The sequence below is a fragment of the Neopsephotus bourkii genome, unplaced genomic scaffold, assembly GCF_033783945.1.
Source record: "Neopsephotus bourkii isolate Nb327-2 ecotype Australia unplaced genomic scaffold, CSIRO-AGI_Nbou_v1 NB_1765, whole genome shotgun sequence".
NCBI classification, from domain to species: domain Eukaryota; kingdom Metazoa; phylum Chordata; class Aves; order Psittaciformes; family Psittacidae; genus Neopsephotus; species Neopsephotus bourkii.
In genome coordinates this window covers 7524306-7543219 of record NW_026902239.1, presented here as the reverse complement: position 1 = coordinate 7543219, position 18914 = coordinate 7524306, and the positions used below count along the sequence as shown (strand labels likewise).

At 37.4% G+C, this 18914-nt stretch overlaps 1 protein-coding gene across 7 annotated transcripts in view; it reads right to left on the bottom strand.

The window, feature by feature from the left end:
• ARHGAP18 (Rho GTPase activating protein 18) overlaps positions 1 to 18914 on the bottom strand; it is a 93928-nt gene that overhangs the window by 8547 nt on the left and 66467 nt on the right. For 6 of the 7 annotated variants that reach the window (XM_061378357.1, XM_061378353.1, XM_061378354.1 and 3 more), the window contains exons 6-12: positions 16598 to 16763; positions 14401 to 14492; positions 11607 to 11684; positions 9050 to 9209; positions 6427 to 6509; positions 5138 to 5344; positions 4186 to 4332 (exon numbers count right to left, since the gene is read on the bottom strand). In XM_061378357.1, coding sequence (XP_061234341.1) covers positions 4186 to 4332; positions 5138 to 5344; positions 6427 to 6509; positions 9050 to 9209; positions 11607 to 11684; positions 14401 to 14492; positions 16598 to 16763 — 933 coding nt within the window. The remainder of the gene's footprint in view (positions 1 to 4185; positions 4333 to 5137; positions 5345 to 6426; positions 6510 to 9049; positions 9210 to 11606; positions 11685 to 14400; positions 14493 to 16597; positions 16764 to 18914) is intronic. The other variant, XM_061378359.1, reaches the window with a different exon arrangement.

Genomic DNA, 18914 nt, shown 5'->3' with positions numbered 1-18914 from the left:
TTTAAGGATGAAATGGTTATTTACAAATATTCCTAACTGGTCTCTCATCAAATTCAGCATGGTAAATTTAAACTGGTTTTCATTTTTGTATACAATTCTGTACCATTTTGTCTCAGATATTTTAATAGATTTTTTCCAGCCTTCAGCTGGATAACAGGTTTGTTGAGTTTCTTTTTTTCTTATACAAGAGGCATGTGATAAATGATGTAAAAAACTTCCTGCTTTGAGTAGATGAGAGCAAAAACAAGAAATGTCCACAGAACTGTAACATTATGATCACAGACAAAACAGAATAATTACTTTGTGTATTCAGACAGTATCATTATTAGCTCAGCTAATGAATGCATTTTGCCACTTTCACCACCTGCATTTACAGAACTCATGCTCAGCTGTACAATATGCTCACAGTGCTGAACTATAGACAGAACAGATACTGAGCATCCCCTAGCCCATTCACTGTGCAAGTTGGTAGGAAAGAAAACATGGCTATAAAACATCTAAGGGCAGAGTCCAGAAGGACTTGTTCTCTCCACAGCACAATTCAAAATACCCAAGTTAGGGCTCCACATCACAACATATAAGCCAAGTACCTATAATGTAACTGACAACATGCTGAAGGACAGGGCACCTATACTATTTAATTTGTGAGTCCCCTCCTCCTGTGTCACAGGCTGTCTCAGGTTTACAACACTGAAACCTCTGACTGAGTTAGGTACTTGCACACTTTAAAAACCTGAAGAGAGATACATCCTTACTTGATAGAAAATACACTGGTCTACAGCATTTAGTCTGTAGCAGCCACAGCATCGCCTGTGGGCCAGTCATCTTCTTTCAAACCCTTTCTTTTCAGAGGGACTTGAATCTAAATTAAGCACAAAAGAACCCAATGCAGCTGCCTGGCTATAGGATCTGGGGTGGGTTTCTTCCAGATTCTCCTGTTTCATTTTGCATGACACAAATATTCATCTGGCTAGATTAAAAGAGGAATGAAGTGACTATGCAGTATTTTCACTAACAACTCAGAGGACAGAATATAATATATACTTATTAAATGTAGAACGCTACCAAGCAGGAATGGGGCAAAAGCAGTATGAAAAACAAAACAGGGATTCAGAAGGCTCTCTTGCTACATGGGAGACAAAGTCTGAAAGAAATGTGATACAGCTGTTCACTTTGAACTACAAAGTGTTGCACCGAGTCTGGGACAAAGAACTATATAAAGATAAATGATTTAGCATGCAGCAATTTTTTTTTTTTTATAAATAAGCTGGCACTGCAGTACATAACAAATTCAGCAAGAGCCAGTAACACTATATTGTGAAAATTCAAACAGGTTATGCAAACAGAATGACTACAGGATACAATGGTTATTCTAACCTGTGTTGGATAAGCCCAGTAGCATTGTGTTGTGCTGCTAACATGACTGCTCCTCGTTTTGGAACACTAGCAATATACAGAGGAATACAATGACAGATGGTATAAACCTGCTGAATGCTAGTAGTTAAATTTCCAGTCCTGAGAGCACCTTTCTTTGCCTGGCTAGAGCATTATGCACCCCCAAAGCAACATAATGACTTAATCCCTGACACTGTCTTGAGGCCATAGGTACACATAGGTATCCTGAAAAGCAACCCTCATGAGCCCTCTAACATTAAGCACTCTCTTGTACGGAGATCTTGCCCAAAGCTTGCTATAAAGGCTATTTAACCTCTGTCTTAAACGGGGAAATGTGATTGATAGAGAGGCCTCATCAGAGATAAAATGAAATTTTATCCTAACGAGCTAACTGCATTAACAATACAGATACTGAGGTATTTCTGGAGAGTATGGAAGTGACTCAAGCTTTGTCCACCTATGTTTAATCTCATGGAATGCCGCAGCATGTGGTAGAAAAAAGCAACCTTCACTTATTTTTTTATTCAGTTGCAGACAAGATATTTAGTTCTCAGAAGTTTAAAACAGTTTTCATTGGAGTGGGGATTCATCATAAGTTTGGGTACCTCACTTGCTGTCTAATAGTGAAATGCAGAAACTCCACAGGAAAACCATATCAATTTCAAATTAAGATAGTATAAATTGAAAATTTGGAAAAAAAAATAATAATAATTAAAAAATCCTTAAAGAATGAAGCGATTTTTTACTTTGAAAAATTTACAAAGTTGTCATTCACAATGAAGCCATTTGTGAATATGATTTTAAGAGTAATATATTCTCAGGCACCCAAATTACTGAATGCTTCAAATAAAAATTGTAGCATTTAATTTTGAAGAAAACCCCACAGATTAAAGAAAATCACTGAATAGTAACTTTACATTTACATTTGAATAAGAATGTATTACATGAGACTTCAGCCCTAGCCCCCTAGTGGATCAAGCAGGCATATTTTACTCTAAAAGACCAAAGGAACTGAATTATGAAAAAAAAAAATCCAAAACCTGAATATTCAACAGCAGTTGCCCATTTCAGGTTATTTCCTGTTATTTCTATGTTGAACAGCGGATGGCAGCATTAAGCCTCATCTCATCCTAACTCAGCTGAATTATATTCAAATAATTCGTATTAGTGTAAAACAAATGTCAGTGTTTAATTAGATTTATTTTTCAACTGTAAGTCCTCATTCTGTGTACAGATTCCTTCATATAAATAGGTATGAAACTAAGGCAAAGTGATGCCTGAGAAATTAATTAATTTTGGACATTAAGAGATGTGTCAAATATTGCATGCAAAATGAGGTAGGAACACTGAAATAAAAGTCTCCAACAGATACTGGATGCAGTTGTCCAAAGGATCCAGCTATCTGCACACTCAAAAAATAAAAAAGGCATACTTGCAAGATCAGACCAGACAGATTTGAGGGACATTACAGCCTGTTCATTTGCCATATTCTATTTTTCACTTAATAGCTCTAAAAAGGTCTTTATTAGAATATAAGAATCCTTTTTTGTAAGTTTGCCATACACACTTGACAAGAAAAACACAGACCATGCAGATCAACGCATTTTTACAAGCTACCACAAGATGTCTCTAATTCACCAGAATCTTCACTCCAAGCCCACAAGGTATTTCAATACCAGCTAAATCTGATAAGCATTCATTAGGTTACTAGAACACACACATTTGGTGTTACCTGTTCATGTATTAAAATAACTTTGGAATCATGTATTTCAAATGCATTATAATTAAGATTCCATACTGAATAGGGTAATGAGCTCCAAAAAAATTGTAAATACTAAGTTCATCGAAATCGCAAATAATAAACAATTTGAAGGTACGCAAGGTATTTTTGAAAAGTTTTTATGCCAGTAGGAACAGTTCCATTAAAATATTTCTAAATATGGGAAAAATTAACACTCACGCCACAGGATTTATGGGTTTTTTTCATCGTAAAAAAATGTGTGAGAGTGTTAGGCTGAAATTCATGCCTTGACATCGCTGATGGGTTTTGCAGAACCCATCAGTGGGTCAGTTACGTAGTGGAGTGTATATACCCGAGTATATACTCTACTGAACTGTAGTGTATATGCTCGGGGGTAAGCTGGGAGTTGACACTTGGACAATAGTTGCAAAAGAAACAGTTTATCAAGATTTTTATATTTTTTAATTTTTCTGTGGTTTCTTGGGTGGGTAGGTTTGCATGTTCTAGCATTTTCCACTTTACAAAGAACAGCTGAAAGATTCAGTGAGGCAGAAGGTTCACTGATTTTGGAACTCCTGTAGCAAGACAAAGGATTAAATGCTATCTTTGTTTCCAAACACTACTAAATATCAAATAATGAAATCTAGATATTTATTTTTAAGTAAGCATATGGTCTGCTGTGACTTTCACTGGGCTGCAATGCCTCTAAATGTGGGTACAGTAATACTGACTGTTGTCACAGCACTTCCTCCCTCTACGCATACAGACCTAATGTACTTTAGTTTCATATACCCAAATCAACACACAACCTGTGGGATATCATTTTTCAGATTAGAAATATTTTGAAAAATCTGGGAAATCAAACAAACAAACAGCCCAATCCTCTAAATGTGTCATGCTGGTAACCAATAAACTATGAAACCCATATTAACTTGCCATCTATTGAAATTTTCAGTCAAATAAATGTAGATATCCCCTCTGCTATGTTCACTTTTTCACGAGGAATTATAGTCTTACTAATAAAGTATTTGAAATGTATGTTTCCTTACATCATTAGGGGTCTTTTCCTGTTTCTCATGCTTTTCCCGGTCATATGCCATCTTTTTCAGAAGCTTCTTCATAGCTTTGTCCTTTCTCTCCTTCTTCTGGCTTTCAGTGTTTTGTTTTCTCACTTGGTTAACAATAAACTTAGGAATCTAGATGCATATAGATAGTAAGTATGAATATCTATATGAGTGCCTTAAATAACTAATGTATCAAAATTTTGTAAACTCACAGATAGTCAGGTAGAACTTGAAAAAAACAGTATTTCTTTCCAGTCATAATTAAAGATTCAGGTAATATAAAGCTGTGAAACAATTTAAAACCCATTCTACTTGTGATGCTATATTCCATGCAGTACGCTGTCAGGGGAAGAGAGGTGGAATCGTGCAGTGTTTTTACTTTCCTCAGCCAAAGAAATTCCCTAAACACTTTGTCTGTACAATGGTGATAATAATTTTTCCTCACGTGCAGCAAAGGTCAAAATTGTTTCAAGTTGTTGATGGGCAACAAAGCCTGAACTTCTCCAATCTATCAAAGCTAGAGCTTTGTTTGAGACCATGACACAACTTCATGTTTACCAAAACATGTTTAATATAATACGAAGTTTGGCCCAAAAGGGAAATGGACTAAACATTGTTTCCTGTTAATAACTCTAAGCAGAAAAGAATAAATTCCTCATAACAATGTATACTGATAGGCCAAATACAAAGATCCCCCAAGGACTTATTTTTGAGTTCACATACGGTATGTACAATATTAAAACTCAGAACATCAGAGCTTAACTCGACCATAAGATGTAATGATTCTGTTCCAAGTTACCTATAAGCAAGAACTCAGCTGGGTGGGATGGATATGTCTCTAAATCATGGAAATAAGTTCACATTACTTCTTTGTTCAGATGCTTTGTTTGTAAAATGTATTATTTCCCTGATCCCCACCCATTACTAATAAACTTACTGTCCAGAGAAGTTTTTGGTATTGAATCATAAAGCGCATGACATTTGCTGTTCCGGCTGCCATAACAAACTCGCTTTGTTCAATAGTCTTTGAGCTAAACCCATGAAACGTGAAAAGGTTTGGGGCCATCACCATCGCAACATTCTTTAACGTCATTTTATTTTTCTCTCGATGATCAATTACTCTTTGGAGGAATTCAAGCAGTACCTGAAAGAACAACAGAACTTACAGCTCAACTCTGCACATGAAAAAGTTACAAGTGATGTAACACACGTTTGGAAAAAGCTCTTCATTCCTTGTAAAACCACATTAGAAGCAATCAATAATAGAAGTGTGGATATGTTTGTTCAGAGGACTGTAATGCAAGTTTTGTTTCCTTTAAGTAACAAAGTACATCATTCTTGTTATTTTTGCAGATAACATTTTCAGAAACACACAAATGACTTCAAAGCCCTGCACAGTAAGATTTTTTTTTCAATAACCCTGTTATGTAGGTGCATAAGTAGCATCCCACAGATGCTTGTGAAAACATTACTGTTGGCTTTTCTTCAATTGAAAGTGAACACAGTACTGCCAGTTGTCATGATTATAGAAGCATGAAGTAGCTAGTTCTGTAAGGCAGGCAATTCATGAATAAACCACTGCATCGCGAATGACAGGTAGCCAGTTAGAAACTGACAATCTTCAACTAATTCAGCTCCTGATATTTGTAACTCAATTTAGGAGCTGTCCTGACTGCTTCCACACAGTAAACAAACCAAAGTTGTGTTTGAAAAAGAAGTCTTAATAGGTTTTTTTGCTTGTAATAGATGTTGTTCTGCATCCTACACAAATCCTGCAAATTCATTTTTGATTGTAGCAATTTCAGTAGTAAGCATGTTCTAAAAAAGATGAATAGCTTTGCTGCAAAAGGACAAGCCCAAATTGGAAGACTCCGTGTATTGTGCTGCAAATACCAATAGGAGTTGTAAATTTCTAGCTTATTAAGAAGAGAAACAACCAACACAGAGAGAAGCAGGGAATAAGAATTAAGAGCTAAACTCGTTTCATAACAGCAAACTCTCATCCACAGTATTCCAACGTTTATTTTTTGCAGTGGAAATAATGACTGCTGCTGAAAAAAAAACAACAAAAAGGAACAGAACTTGTAAGAGAAAAAGAATCAGTGGTTTCAGCATTGACTTTGAACTGGAAAAAAAAGAATGTGAAGAGACAACAGCACTCATTACAGTGGATTCACAGAAACAGACAAAATATTTGTGCTGGAAAATAGTATTAGCAAATCTAACCTTCAGAGTGTCTCTGTTTGCTTCAGGTAGAAGGAGAACCAAAAGATTCAGAGCTTGCAGCTGCTGTTTCTTCGTTGGAAGTTCTGCAAGTGAAGCACATGAACCTCACTATTTTAAAGTGTCAGCCGTCATCTTCAAAAAGCATCATTTGTAAGGGGAACCCCTTGCAAAATGTTGAATGAATACAAACGGCTAATTGTCAGAGTATGACAACAGACTGGCAGATCCTTGTTTTCTGATACTCATTTCCAAATGTGCTTTCAGGATTCAGTTGCTGTATGACTCAGCAGTCTTCTGGCAATATTTTATAGATGCCTTGTGATTCTTTATTTTGCAATGTTACGAGAAGAAAGAGTCAGCTAACAGTTCCTCCCTTTTTGAGCCTGTGCCCTAACATATGAAAGAGTATATTCAAAACTGCTTTCACAGTTTCTCTGATCCGCTTAACAGTTGCATGGTCTCCCAAGTCACCCACACAGAATGAATACCACGTCTTGCTAAGTAAGGCAGGTCTCCAGCAACATAAGCAGCAGCAGCTGCAATGGCAAACCAGTGGGGATAAAGCCAAGAACAGACAAGCTTAACACGTATCTAGAGCAGTGAGTGCTGTACTAAATGTAGCGAGCTATAATTAAAGTGATGTTGGTTCTGCCTTTTACCCAGTTGCGCAGTGGTATGCCATTCACCCAAGATGCAGGATGGGCATATCACTACGTTCCTCCATTTCTTAGAAAAGCTCCTACGTTCTCTCAGTGCTGATCAGCAGAAAGTCCCAGCTTTCTCACGTTTGTCACTTGTGAAAACTTCCTCCCGTCATGCTTTACAGGACACACTGTGGCAAGGCTCAAGCAGATTCCTAATGAATCGTGCTACACATAAAACAAGTGAAGATAGAAGTACTTGTACTTGACATAGTTTTACCACACTATTTCAAAATTCAGCAGGGCTGTTCCTGTGCATCCTGCTGGGATTCTAACTGAACTGCTTTTTCAAATGCATTTCATTCAAATCAGTTTGGGAGATACCACCAAAAAAAAAGTTCATCGACAAAATTAAAAAAAAAACAAAACCCCAGCAAACCATCCACCTTGCTGATTACTTTCTACAATAATAAAAATTAAGGATCTGAATAAATAACCAACAAATTACATTGCCATTTAAAACATGCAAGTAGTGATAACAGAGTGCCTATCTGCCCTAAAAAGACATACATTAAAAATAAGGCTTAAATTTAGCTCCAAAACACCAGATCACAATGCTCAAAAAGCAGTTAGAGTCAACCTTTCTCTAGGAAGGTAAGCAAAAATGGAATTGAAAACAATTAAAAGTTGTCACATAAATCAAGTTTTTCTGTCTGTTCACCTAAATAACAGTTGAATTTTAGTTGTTTGAATTACTTAAATAAAATTGTTTAAATTCTGTTGTTTAAATATTAAATTCTAACCACACTACCTGGAATATCATGGAAAACACTGTCAGAAAGATGGCCCTTTTTCTCTACCACCTGATCTTATTCCATGTAACCACCAAGATGGGCAGACAATGTATACAATGGGAGGCTATAAAGTGCTGTATCTGGTTTGCATTACATCCTTTAGCTCAATGTAGAAAGTGTTTTGGATCCTGGCACCTGAGTATTTCCTGAGTAAGTAAAACCACATAAGCCTTCAGAAAGCTCAGGAGGGGCAAGAAAACCTCCTGGCTCCAATCAGTATCGTGGAAGTGGAACAACCTTGAGGAGCTGTTTGCTGTCAGCATCATTTGAAAGCACTCTGGCCATCTTTAACTTCCTGCTCAGTTCTGCAAAATCAACAATACTATGGAGCAGGCTTAAGCACCAACTCCCACAAACTTAGTGGCCTGAAAAGCAGCTCACAATCCAGAGACTGACGCAGCCCCCCATTTTAAAGAATATTCATCTATCTGCCCACCCATGGGAATACCCTGGAAGCGTCCATTAGAAAAGAGCCATCGCTCTGCCTGCAGACAAGGGGAACAGATTTTTCTGAAACTTGTGCTCCTGTGTTGACTGGGGAGTTTATGTTTGTGGGTTCTCACTCTTGATTCATTATCACAAACCTGCCCTCTTTCAGCTACAGCTGGTATGTTTGCTGCCTTGGTGACCAGTTGGCAAGGAGGACATTTTCACAGGCACTTGCTGATCTCAAGGGACCGGGGATGATCAGCAGTTCTGACTATTCTGCTCTAACTTTTCATGGTATAAGTGGATGAAATAATCTAAACAGTATAAATTACCATTTTTTAGATTTTCTACAGAACTACTGTACCTTTGCTGTTTGCTTTTGAGGCAAATATTGTTTATAAACTGATGCCACAATACACCATTTCTTTATAATCCATCTATACCTCCTAAAGACTGTCAGAAACATCAGAAAGTGACTGCGTGCTTTCATTTTATATGTAAATATTAACCTTGGTATTATATGAAAAATGTTATTTGTACATTAGCAAAAATAAGCTCAGTCTTCTCTCAGAAGCCATATTGTTGCTATTCAATTTTTGTTTCTGTTTCACTTATTATTAGTGAAAATACTGCTATGGCAAAAAGGCAATTCACTACACTGCAATTGTTCTCAGCTGAGACAGAAAGGACACTACTCACTCTGTACATCTTGAAAAGCTTTGAGATATTCTACAGTGAGGAGTGGCTGAGGCAGTTCACGGATGAAGAGTTTTAAAAGACTTGCTGCATCATGCTGCTTTACATTCTCCCAGTTGAAAGTCCCTTCATAAAATTTTGCTTCCAGTTCTTGGCATAGACTCTGAAAGGCAGTACAGAGATCACCAATAACACTTGGCTGCTGGAAGTCATGCATTATACACACAGCAATACTTTCCACACTTCAAAAGAGGGGAAAAAGGAACATCTGAAATATCACTTAACTCCAGCTGCCGCTGATCTTTTGCTACAAAAAGATAAATTTGGGATCAGAAGCACTGCAAGCAAACACTTAGTAATAGGCAGCAGATTGGCAAATCCTACAGGAAGAAATCCCTTGGGGCTGCCTCAAGGCCAAATGGAATATATTCTAAGAACCAGATATCACACCCACGCACATAAAGGTTATGACTTCCTTTCCCAAAAAATATTGAGATGTGGCCAATACAGATAGCAATTCTGAAACTGCTATCAAATGGTCTTGCCGTAATGCATGCATGGCCATTTTCATATATAAATATGGCCATTGGGCATGTTGACACAGTTTCCTGTCAAAACACACAATAAGGTGAGGCTGGTTCTTTTTTTTTTAACACAGGGAAAAAATTTGTGTGACTGGATAGCTGGATGTTTGGCCATCTACAGGGAATCAGTTCATGCCACTTGGCACATACAGCTTTTCCTAGCAGTGGATGTCAAATGTGCCCTTTGCAGAAGGGGACTGTACTGCATAACACAAGGTTGTGCAACAGAATAAACAGCATGCAAAGTCTCAGTGATACCTCATAACTGAGGTTGGGAAAGGGCGTGATACTGTTTATAGTAGACATTACCCTGTACCTGCCCTGCTCTCACAGCAGGACTATTGCTGGGCTTCAGAGCTATATAAATGGGAACACACTGCAAAGATTGAGTCCTCCTTAGACTCTCATTAAGCATCAGTACCAGCCTTACATCCACTCCCAGACTAGCAGAGTAGGAAGTGGCCTGAGTACAGGGCCAGTGGCCCTGAGGCACCTCTCACAAGTCCCTCACTTCTTGCCTCAGCTCTTCAAGGCAGAAAAGGAGGACAGAGGCACTGGTCCACATTCAGACCAAATCACTGTGGCAAATGCAGTATTAGATATCTAGGTAAAATTAATTGTTATATCTGAGATGCAAGGGCAGAAATGTCAACTATGCATCCTAATGCACCAATGCTTAGATTTTAAAGTAAAGGTACTTAATTAAGGGGTATATGCAATGCTTTATTTTAATAGTAACTCTAAAATCTACAGAATAAGATGGCAAAATATTTTTCTTGAGATTATCTGTGCCTTTCTATAAAACTACTTAATGAGGAAAATATTTCATTATTCTATAGGAGAAAAAAATAAGAAAATTAAGAAACAAAAATCAATCCTTTAGTATGCCAAATTCTTTGCTTTTCTATAAAATTTTCTATTTGAATAAGTTAGGGAACTTAATATCTTTGCTAACAAAACAACTGCTTAATTTAAAGAAGCATCTGCAGATAAAGAGGTAAAAAAATAATGAAAATCAAATAGCAAATGATCCCCTGCCTGGGAAATCATTGATAAAAATCAAAGAATAAGCAAATAAACAAAATCCCTCTGAAATCATTTCAGTTTGCAGAACTGATGAAAAGTGGAAAATAAAGAACGGAGGAAAACTGTAAAAAAGGAAATAATCTCGTAGTTACTGGTAAATAAACAAAGCCAATTTCCATAATATTCCCTTCTGTTCAGTTGTTTCTAATGAACCAGCTGCTGGACCAAGTTCTACACAACACAGACTGGCAGACATCTCTGGACAGCTGAATCTACTTAAATGGTCTTTTCCGTTTAGAATTTAAGGCCAGCTCAGACCATCTTTTTAACACATTGACTCTTGGCGTGAATCATGCCGTGTATTTAGTTTCCTGCATTAAGGCAAATACTGGGGAAGACTGCTTGTAATTGGCACTCACTCTTCAAAGTGATGGTGTGCGCAGATGTGCCTAACAAGATTGCGCTTAGCGAGTTGAGTAGTGATACTGCTGTTCATAAAAATAAATGTGAGAGGTTCTTCAGTACATGCTGGCTGCCTTGCCCTGTAACATAAGTTAAGTCTACCTATTAAAATAGGCTCACAATGCCAGAAAAAAAGCTTCCTCCTGGGGTAAAAAGACTGTGTGTTAACTGTTCAGATGATTAAGCTTGATCAGGGGAAAAGCAAAAGGCTGGAAAGCTCATGCCGAGAATTAATGAGATTTTGGCACAACTGAATTTGAAACATAGCCGTGACTCTCCTTCAAAGTTGAACTCTAGTCTTGTCCCCAGAGCTACACTGGATGAAACCATCAGCTTTCTGGCTGATATAACACAATTTTCTTTGTAAAGAGATTTTGCTTTCTCTCTTTCAAGATTTTCATAACATGGTGTTAAAATAGATCTGTTTGACAAAATCAGCAAACACAGGTAAGTTTTGGGAGATGTTAAGAATCTGTGCAATGTCTTACCTTTATTCTTGTTGCAACTCCTGGTATTCTAAGAAGTCCTTCTGTTTCCAGAGTTGCCTCTTCTATCTGGGCAATCAACTGCCAAACACAAACCAAATTACATGAATGAAGATGCCAATAAAAAATTACTGGTAGATAGTTCTGATACATTGGAGCTTTTATGCATATATCTGTGGGTGTGTATATGTGTACACATGCATCTGTGCAGACACATGTAACAAGCAGACAAACACACATATGGGTTACAGGTGTTGCACAACAAAATCTTTAATATGGCTCTTACCTGTTTTATGAATGCTGTTAAGGAAGAGTTTGTCTATTTTATTAAAAGAGTAAACTGTATTTTTAGGCCTCCTTAAAGTCTCTTCCAAAGACTGAAGTTGTTTTGGCTTGGTTTTTGGTTTTTTTTGTTTTTTTTTCAAAAATTACTGTGGTATTAAAACTAAATCCTAACTAGTCCTCTTGTTGAAATATCTCAGAATCAAAATAATTAAGATAACGTTAGTGATACTAACTTCCTCACATATACTCTTCTTCACAACTTTAACAGAGTAAATACTTTCAGGCTTAGAAAAAGCCTCAGTTTTGCAAATACTGGCATTCTCCTAGCAAACCCAACAGTCTGCAATCCTACTCATGGCTTAGATAAATTAGTAGAATTCTATAGAAGTACTTAAAACATGTATCACCAATTCTGTGTCTCTAAAAGATACACCTAGAAGTATTCAGTGAAGGATGGATCAAAGAGTATTCAAACTACATTTGTAAACATCACAAGCTGATTACATCATTTTAGCACAAATGGTTCTCACAGTGTTTAGCTAGGGCAGTGCCTTTCTGTCATACCTTCCTGTGCCAGCTCCTGAGTAAGAAGAATTATGCAACATAGTTGTGTTTTCTCCAGTAACAGAAATTAAAGGGGGTTTAGCAAGTACAATATTTATGTAACTGATAAATGCTATAAAGAAGTTCAGACATTAAAAAAAAAACAAAACAAAACTACAAAGCTATAAAACAGCATTAAAGGTGTCACTGTGGTATGTTTCCTTGGTTAATAAGTAAATAAATAGATAAAAGGCACTAACTGGCTGCATCCAACTCTCACTGTACCTGGCTTACACCAGAGCAGCAGCTGCCAGTTTCATGCATCACACATGAAGTCACTGTGGGCATGTTACGTGATTTGCCACCACAGAATCATGGAACAGTTAGGGTTGGAAAGGACCTTGGGTCTGATGGCACCACTGGTGGCCACAACTCCTTCGCACACACTCACAAGTGCTCCCTTGGCAGGCAGTTAAGAGGTGGCCACTGGCCACCAACAGCCTCCTGCCTACAAGAAATCCCCCCTTCATCTCTATCAGGGCTGCTTTGCACGGCTTCATTAGCAGGCCAGAGACCTGAATTATTATCAGCAGAAACTTCTGGTGGAGACACATGGATTGGTATTACCCTCAGATTTTCCAATCGGAAAACCCCTAGACTAAATGAGGTTGTTATTTTTAACTGCAATTCCTCAATGAAGTAAAAACTACGTGTATTTTTCATGAAAAGGTTGCTTTTTTTAATTAAGCAACCTTCCTATTACCTTGGATTGTTTCATTTCAATGATAACCAAAGTACATTTAAAAAGCAGCATGCACAAAAATGTTCCTTCTTGCAATTTATATAAATCTCCAATTCTTGGAAAGCACACGCTGCAGAGAACAGGCACAAGAAATGGAAACCTTTATTTTCATATTCTCATTTAAAGAAAAACTGTATTCCAAGTGACGTCTGCACCTTGCAAAACAAATTGCCTCTATAAGCTAGAAATGTTTATGTAGAATTTTCTTCCTGAAGAACTATGCTTACAATGTGAGTAGGATAGCACAGTGATCAATCACTTTTTGTCATTTGATTTCTTTCTTTCTAGATAGCATCTTTCCCAGAAGTATATTTTTAGGATCCTGAGGAAGTAATTTCTGGCACGAATGACACAGCAATAGTTTTAAGAGAGTGATGCAAAACTGCTTTGAGTTTCCTGTTTCTTCAAAAATAACTTCACAAGCAGGTCCACAACCGTACTGAAATGGTGATGACAAAGCACTGAGTTTATGTCAGTATTACTCCAGGTCCACACACTGTGTTCTCTCTCTTCTCATGCAGTGAGACTTGCTATGCATGGGCAGTAAATTCACAGTCTCCATCATTTTTCCCATTCCTTTCCCCATTACCATGGCATCATACAGGCCAAAGCATCCCCCTGTGTGCTAAGGCAAAAAAAAAAATCTTGAAGAGGGCTGCTGCCACCAACAAAGGCAGTTATCCAGGCTGATTCCCATCTCCTAGCCACCTGCCCTGTGGCCCAGCTCACTTCCTACAAAGACAGGATCAGCCTGTGGGACAGAGATTAAGAACTTCTACAGAATTTCAAGTATTTGTTCTGAAAAAAAAAATAACAGGCAGTCCAACTCATGTTGGAAGTTAAACCACCTTTATGAAATGGAATTTGGCTGCAGTAGGTTCTTACACAGATTGTCAAGTTTCACAGGCTTATTAGCAAACTTGCCTAAATCATGAAGACCAGTTGTAACAAAAACCAAATTTTATTCCTTTAACTCAAAATATGTCTGATACAAAGCAAAGCATCACATTTACTGAATTAATAAGTAAAGCTGCAAATAAAAGTTACAATAACTTTGATTGATTAGTCACATACTGAAAACTGTGCTACAAGAAGCAAATAAATCCAGGACAAAAGTAATTTGTCATTTGCAGTATGCAACAAGTTGATTTGTTCATGCCTATTCACCTTTTGAAAAATCAGTGGGATCTTGGTTCCTGGTACCTTCTTCTGATCCTGTTCCAGTAAAACTGACAGTGGGACACCAAACAAGCCACAGTCTGAAGAATAATGCAAAAGAAAGAGAGATATTATCCACATCTGTTCCAGTACATGTGGTAATGGCATAAACCCACATTTCTGAAGCAATAAATCTATTCAATACATTCAGAGCTACTGGCCTTCTGTTCAAAGTGTTTGAATGTCTTCATCAATGAAGTTAATACACAAAGCATTCTGGTTAAAAGGATTCATTCATCTCTTCCTTCAAACATAAATCAGGAGTCTTCTGTTTTGACTTCAAATTGTCATCCACATATTCTGCAGCACAGTGAAGCAAACTGCATAAATGAACCACCTGCATCGTTCTCATAGGCAAAATGGATGTGATGATGACCCTGCAGTGCCGATCTTCATCATTCAATGCAAGTTATTATAGTTAAGATGCAAATGGAATGAGTAAAACATCAAAAAAATTGGCTACTAAAATGAGGCAGATGTAATTATAACAGAGAGCTACTCTGAATGCTTCTCTCTATGAGAGTTTTGAAAGAAGAGCTTGACAAACCCTGTGCTTTTGCATTACACAATACCTGCAGAATAGCAAGATCACCATCTCGCCAAAAGGTGTTTTGCTTTTGAATTTTCTTTCTTTAATAGAAGCAAAAGTACAGTTAACTCTTGGTTAAAAAACAGCCTTTACAATAGTGCTAAAACAATGCAAGTTAAAAAAAAAAAAGAAAAAGAGTCTAGTCTCAGTTAACCTAGCCCTAATGCAAAACTAGCCTTAGTCTTCAAGTAAATGGGACTCCCATGCATTTATGGCCCAGCTGAATAAAAGTGAATGACCATTACGAGAGAACTGTACTAATAACAACTAACCCAAAGTTTGCTGACATAGAGCTTCTCTGTCAGAACTACTGACAATTGCTGTAAGTGCAATTTTTCTGAAACAGCATATAATACTACATACAGCTAAAAACTCCTGCTTGGTATGTTGCCATGCCAATATTGAGCACAGAACAGGTGTAATTGCTAAAAAGATGTCAGCCCTTCAGGGAATGTGATATATATCAAAGAAACGGCTTCAGTGCCAAACCAGGGAATTCTTGTATCTCTATCAGCATAAAAAGTCTACCTATAAAATATGTAGAGACTCATACAGTCAATATCTATATCCCATAGTTTTATCATCTTGAAGATCCTGTCAGTAATAAAAGTATCTACTGAGATGAAGTTGGAAAACCAAACTGAGTCTAGCCCATAATTTTTAACTTTAAAAAAGGCTTTTCATCAATTCGATGTTTTTCACAACTGCCCGTCATTCAGATAATGCTATGAGTAAAATTCAATTAACAATAAATTTAGTAAGAAGAACCAATTAAAACTAAAGCCCAAAATACAGGAGAAGAAAGTGTTTTCTCTGTATATTGGTGAAAGCACAAGCACTACTACTGCAAAGCAAACAGCATATTCTGAAGAATCCATTGTTCATTGCTGTGTATCTCTCAATCCTCTCTGTTGCTTTTAATTATTTAAAGTGAGCTATTGCTCTGTCATATTCACTGAATTCTCAACAACAGTGTTTTGGCCAAAGCTGCCTTGTGATTAATTGGTAACGTATTTCAAGTTCTTGTAAAGCATTTAGCAGAAGCCAGAAATACAGAAAACAAACAAAGCACTGAAAACCTTCTTGAAAAAAGTACTGTGATTATACATACATATGCTCCAATAGCTTACAGAGCAAAAGGACACACTGCAGCTGTCTTGACATCCTCTGCAACAGCCCAAATCTTCCACTTTATGTGATGCCATTCAGCATAAAAACTGCATTATGGCTTGAGTAAATACTGACTGGGCAAGGCCTATGTGACACAGGAAAGTTTGTACCACACAGAAGAGGAAAGCAGGTAGCAAAGGCTCCCAGCATCTCCAGCCAAGGGCAAGAAAAGCAAAGACAAAGAGCACGGTCCTGTAGCTGAAGTGACCATGAACTTGCTTGAAGTATGCCTTGTGTTAAGGCATATAATTGAATGCTCCTCAGGACCTATGTTACTATTTATATATTAATATATTTTTTCTGCTGGAAAATCATAAAGAAATGGATGCATTTGTCTATTGGATTAAAACAGACCCGTTTGGTTCAGAATATAAAACACTGACTCACCTTTGGTTTTGATTTTTACAGCTTTTTGCTGCTTGAATTCTGTCCCAAGTATGTCATAAAGAGCAGTTAATTCAATCAGTGCTAAAGAATAGACTTTCTTCATGTCCTGAGGGGCCAGGTCACCAATCTTTGTGGTACCTGTTTTGTCCTTCGGCACCCTGAAATTCTAAAAGCAGAGATTGGTAGCAAAGTGAAAAATCCAAGTCATAACAAATTACTTAGCTTCCTTCAGGGCAAACCTTATCATCATGAATCCTGTTGGTACTAATTAAATCACAGGAGACTCTCCCAAACAGGTTGAAAAGCAGACATCTTAAAATCATAGGAGGATTTAGGTTCCTAGTGACTTCTGGAGGTCATCTAATTCAACTACCTGCTAAAAGCAAGGTTAAATTCAAAGTCTGATTAGGTTGCCTGTTGCACTGTCCAGCTGAATTTTGAAGTCCCAGTAACCTCTCTGGGCACCCATGCTGGTGCTTCATGCTCTCACAGGGACTTCTTTTAATTTGCAAAACAAAATTTCCCCTGTAGTCATTTGGGTTCACTGTGTTTTGTCCTTTCACTGTGAACCTCTAAGAGTCTGGCTTTGTTCTGCTTGTAATCAACCGCCTTCACCCCCATACCATCACCTTCAGTGTCCTTTTGCAATCTACAGTGGTGGAAATGGCTATCAGTGAACAATTCTATACACATACAATTGTGGTAGAAATCCCTCTGCAGTTATGCACACAAGACAATATATTTGGCTGCCTTTAATAATAAAGGGGCTCCCTTCTTAGGGAAGGAGGATTCTTAATTATGACTCATTTCTACTGCACTAAATGCTCAGACACTGCAGAGACCAGTATAAGGAACTCAGCTGAGAGGGCGAGCAATAGCAACTTCCTAGCTCATAGAGCTTTTTAACTCCGTCAGCAGGCTTCTAAGCAAGACTCTTGCTGCGCCTGACATTAGTGGTTTGCATGACTCAAAGCAGGAAGGCTGACAAGACTTTCTTCCGTTTGAAAAGATATATTGTACTCCAGAATTATCTTCTCATCCTGTACAAACCCAGTGACAGCAAGGATAAATGGGTGGTTATGGTACATGACTACAAGAGCACATACTGAAACATAAACATAATTTAAATATAGTAGATATACAGTCAGTTTCCCACCTTGAGGTTTCATTGACTTGCACAAACACATATATTTAAAAATAGCTGCCAATGACGAAGGTGCAACAAATACAAATTGCAGATTTAAACAGGTTACTCCCTTGCTTTATCTATCATTTTGCAACAACTTCCATCACTGAAGAAATCCCATAGCCATGCCTTTCAGCAATCCTTCATAAGCCTAGATAAAAGTCTACCTAATACATGTTTTATACAATGTATTATGCATATATATATGCACATATACAGAAGTTAAAGTATAGCTATAATTTTCCTTGTTACAGCCTGCATTAGAGAAACATGACTCAAACACCCTTAGTGTCTGGTTTATAATGTTTAAACTAGGATACATGGGATAATTGCTATTTGAAGAACTGCACATGTCCTTATCTAGATTAAGTGTTTGAAGAACTGTGAAGCATTATTACTTCAGACACTATATTTACTCAGACATGTTTGCATACACTGTTAGGGGAAAGAAAATAAGAGATATTTTTCATGCTAGCCATTAGTTTACAGGTCATACATAAATGCAAGTTCATGACTGTCAGATAGAGATCCTCAGAGAGATGCCTGAGGATCAACAATAAATTGCCTGCAAGGATTTTCTTTTCTATTTGGATTCATTCAGAATGAGCCTTTTTTAATTAATGGTTGGAAAGAAAAATTGAGCACAAACTAATCCTTAATTCCCTGCTATTTGACTCTAGACCTCTACAGACCATTCTGTTCTTCATTCTCATCCCTCACCTATCTGCACTGGATAACTCTACAAGGTTTCTACATGCATCCACCAACCTTTTTAAATGACAGCACAGCTTTTTATTACAGAGGTAAAGCATCTCACCTCAGAAAACAGGAATAATAGCTGTATACAAATGACGTAAGAACACAGTTTGTATACAACTACCAAGCCACTATTCCACCTTAATATTACCAGTGCATTATTGTGCCTATTGCACATAAAGTGCATTTTGCCATTCAGACAATGACATATACAGGCATAAAAGTAGTTACTTCCATGTTATTGAGAATACCGTTCCCAAAAACAAGTTTTCTTGAGGTCTATCCCTCATGAAGATGGATCCGACAATGTTCTTCTAAATCTAATTTACCCACCATCAGATAAATATCAAGCAAACAGCACCACTAGCAAATACA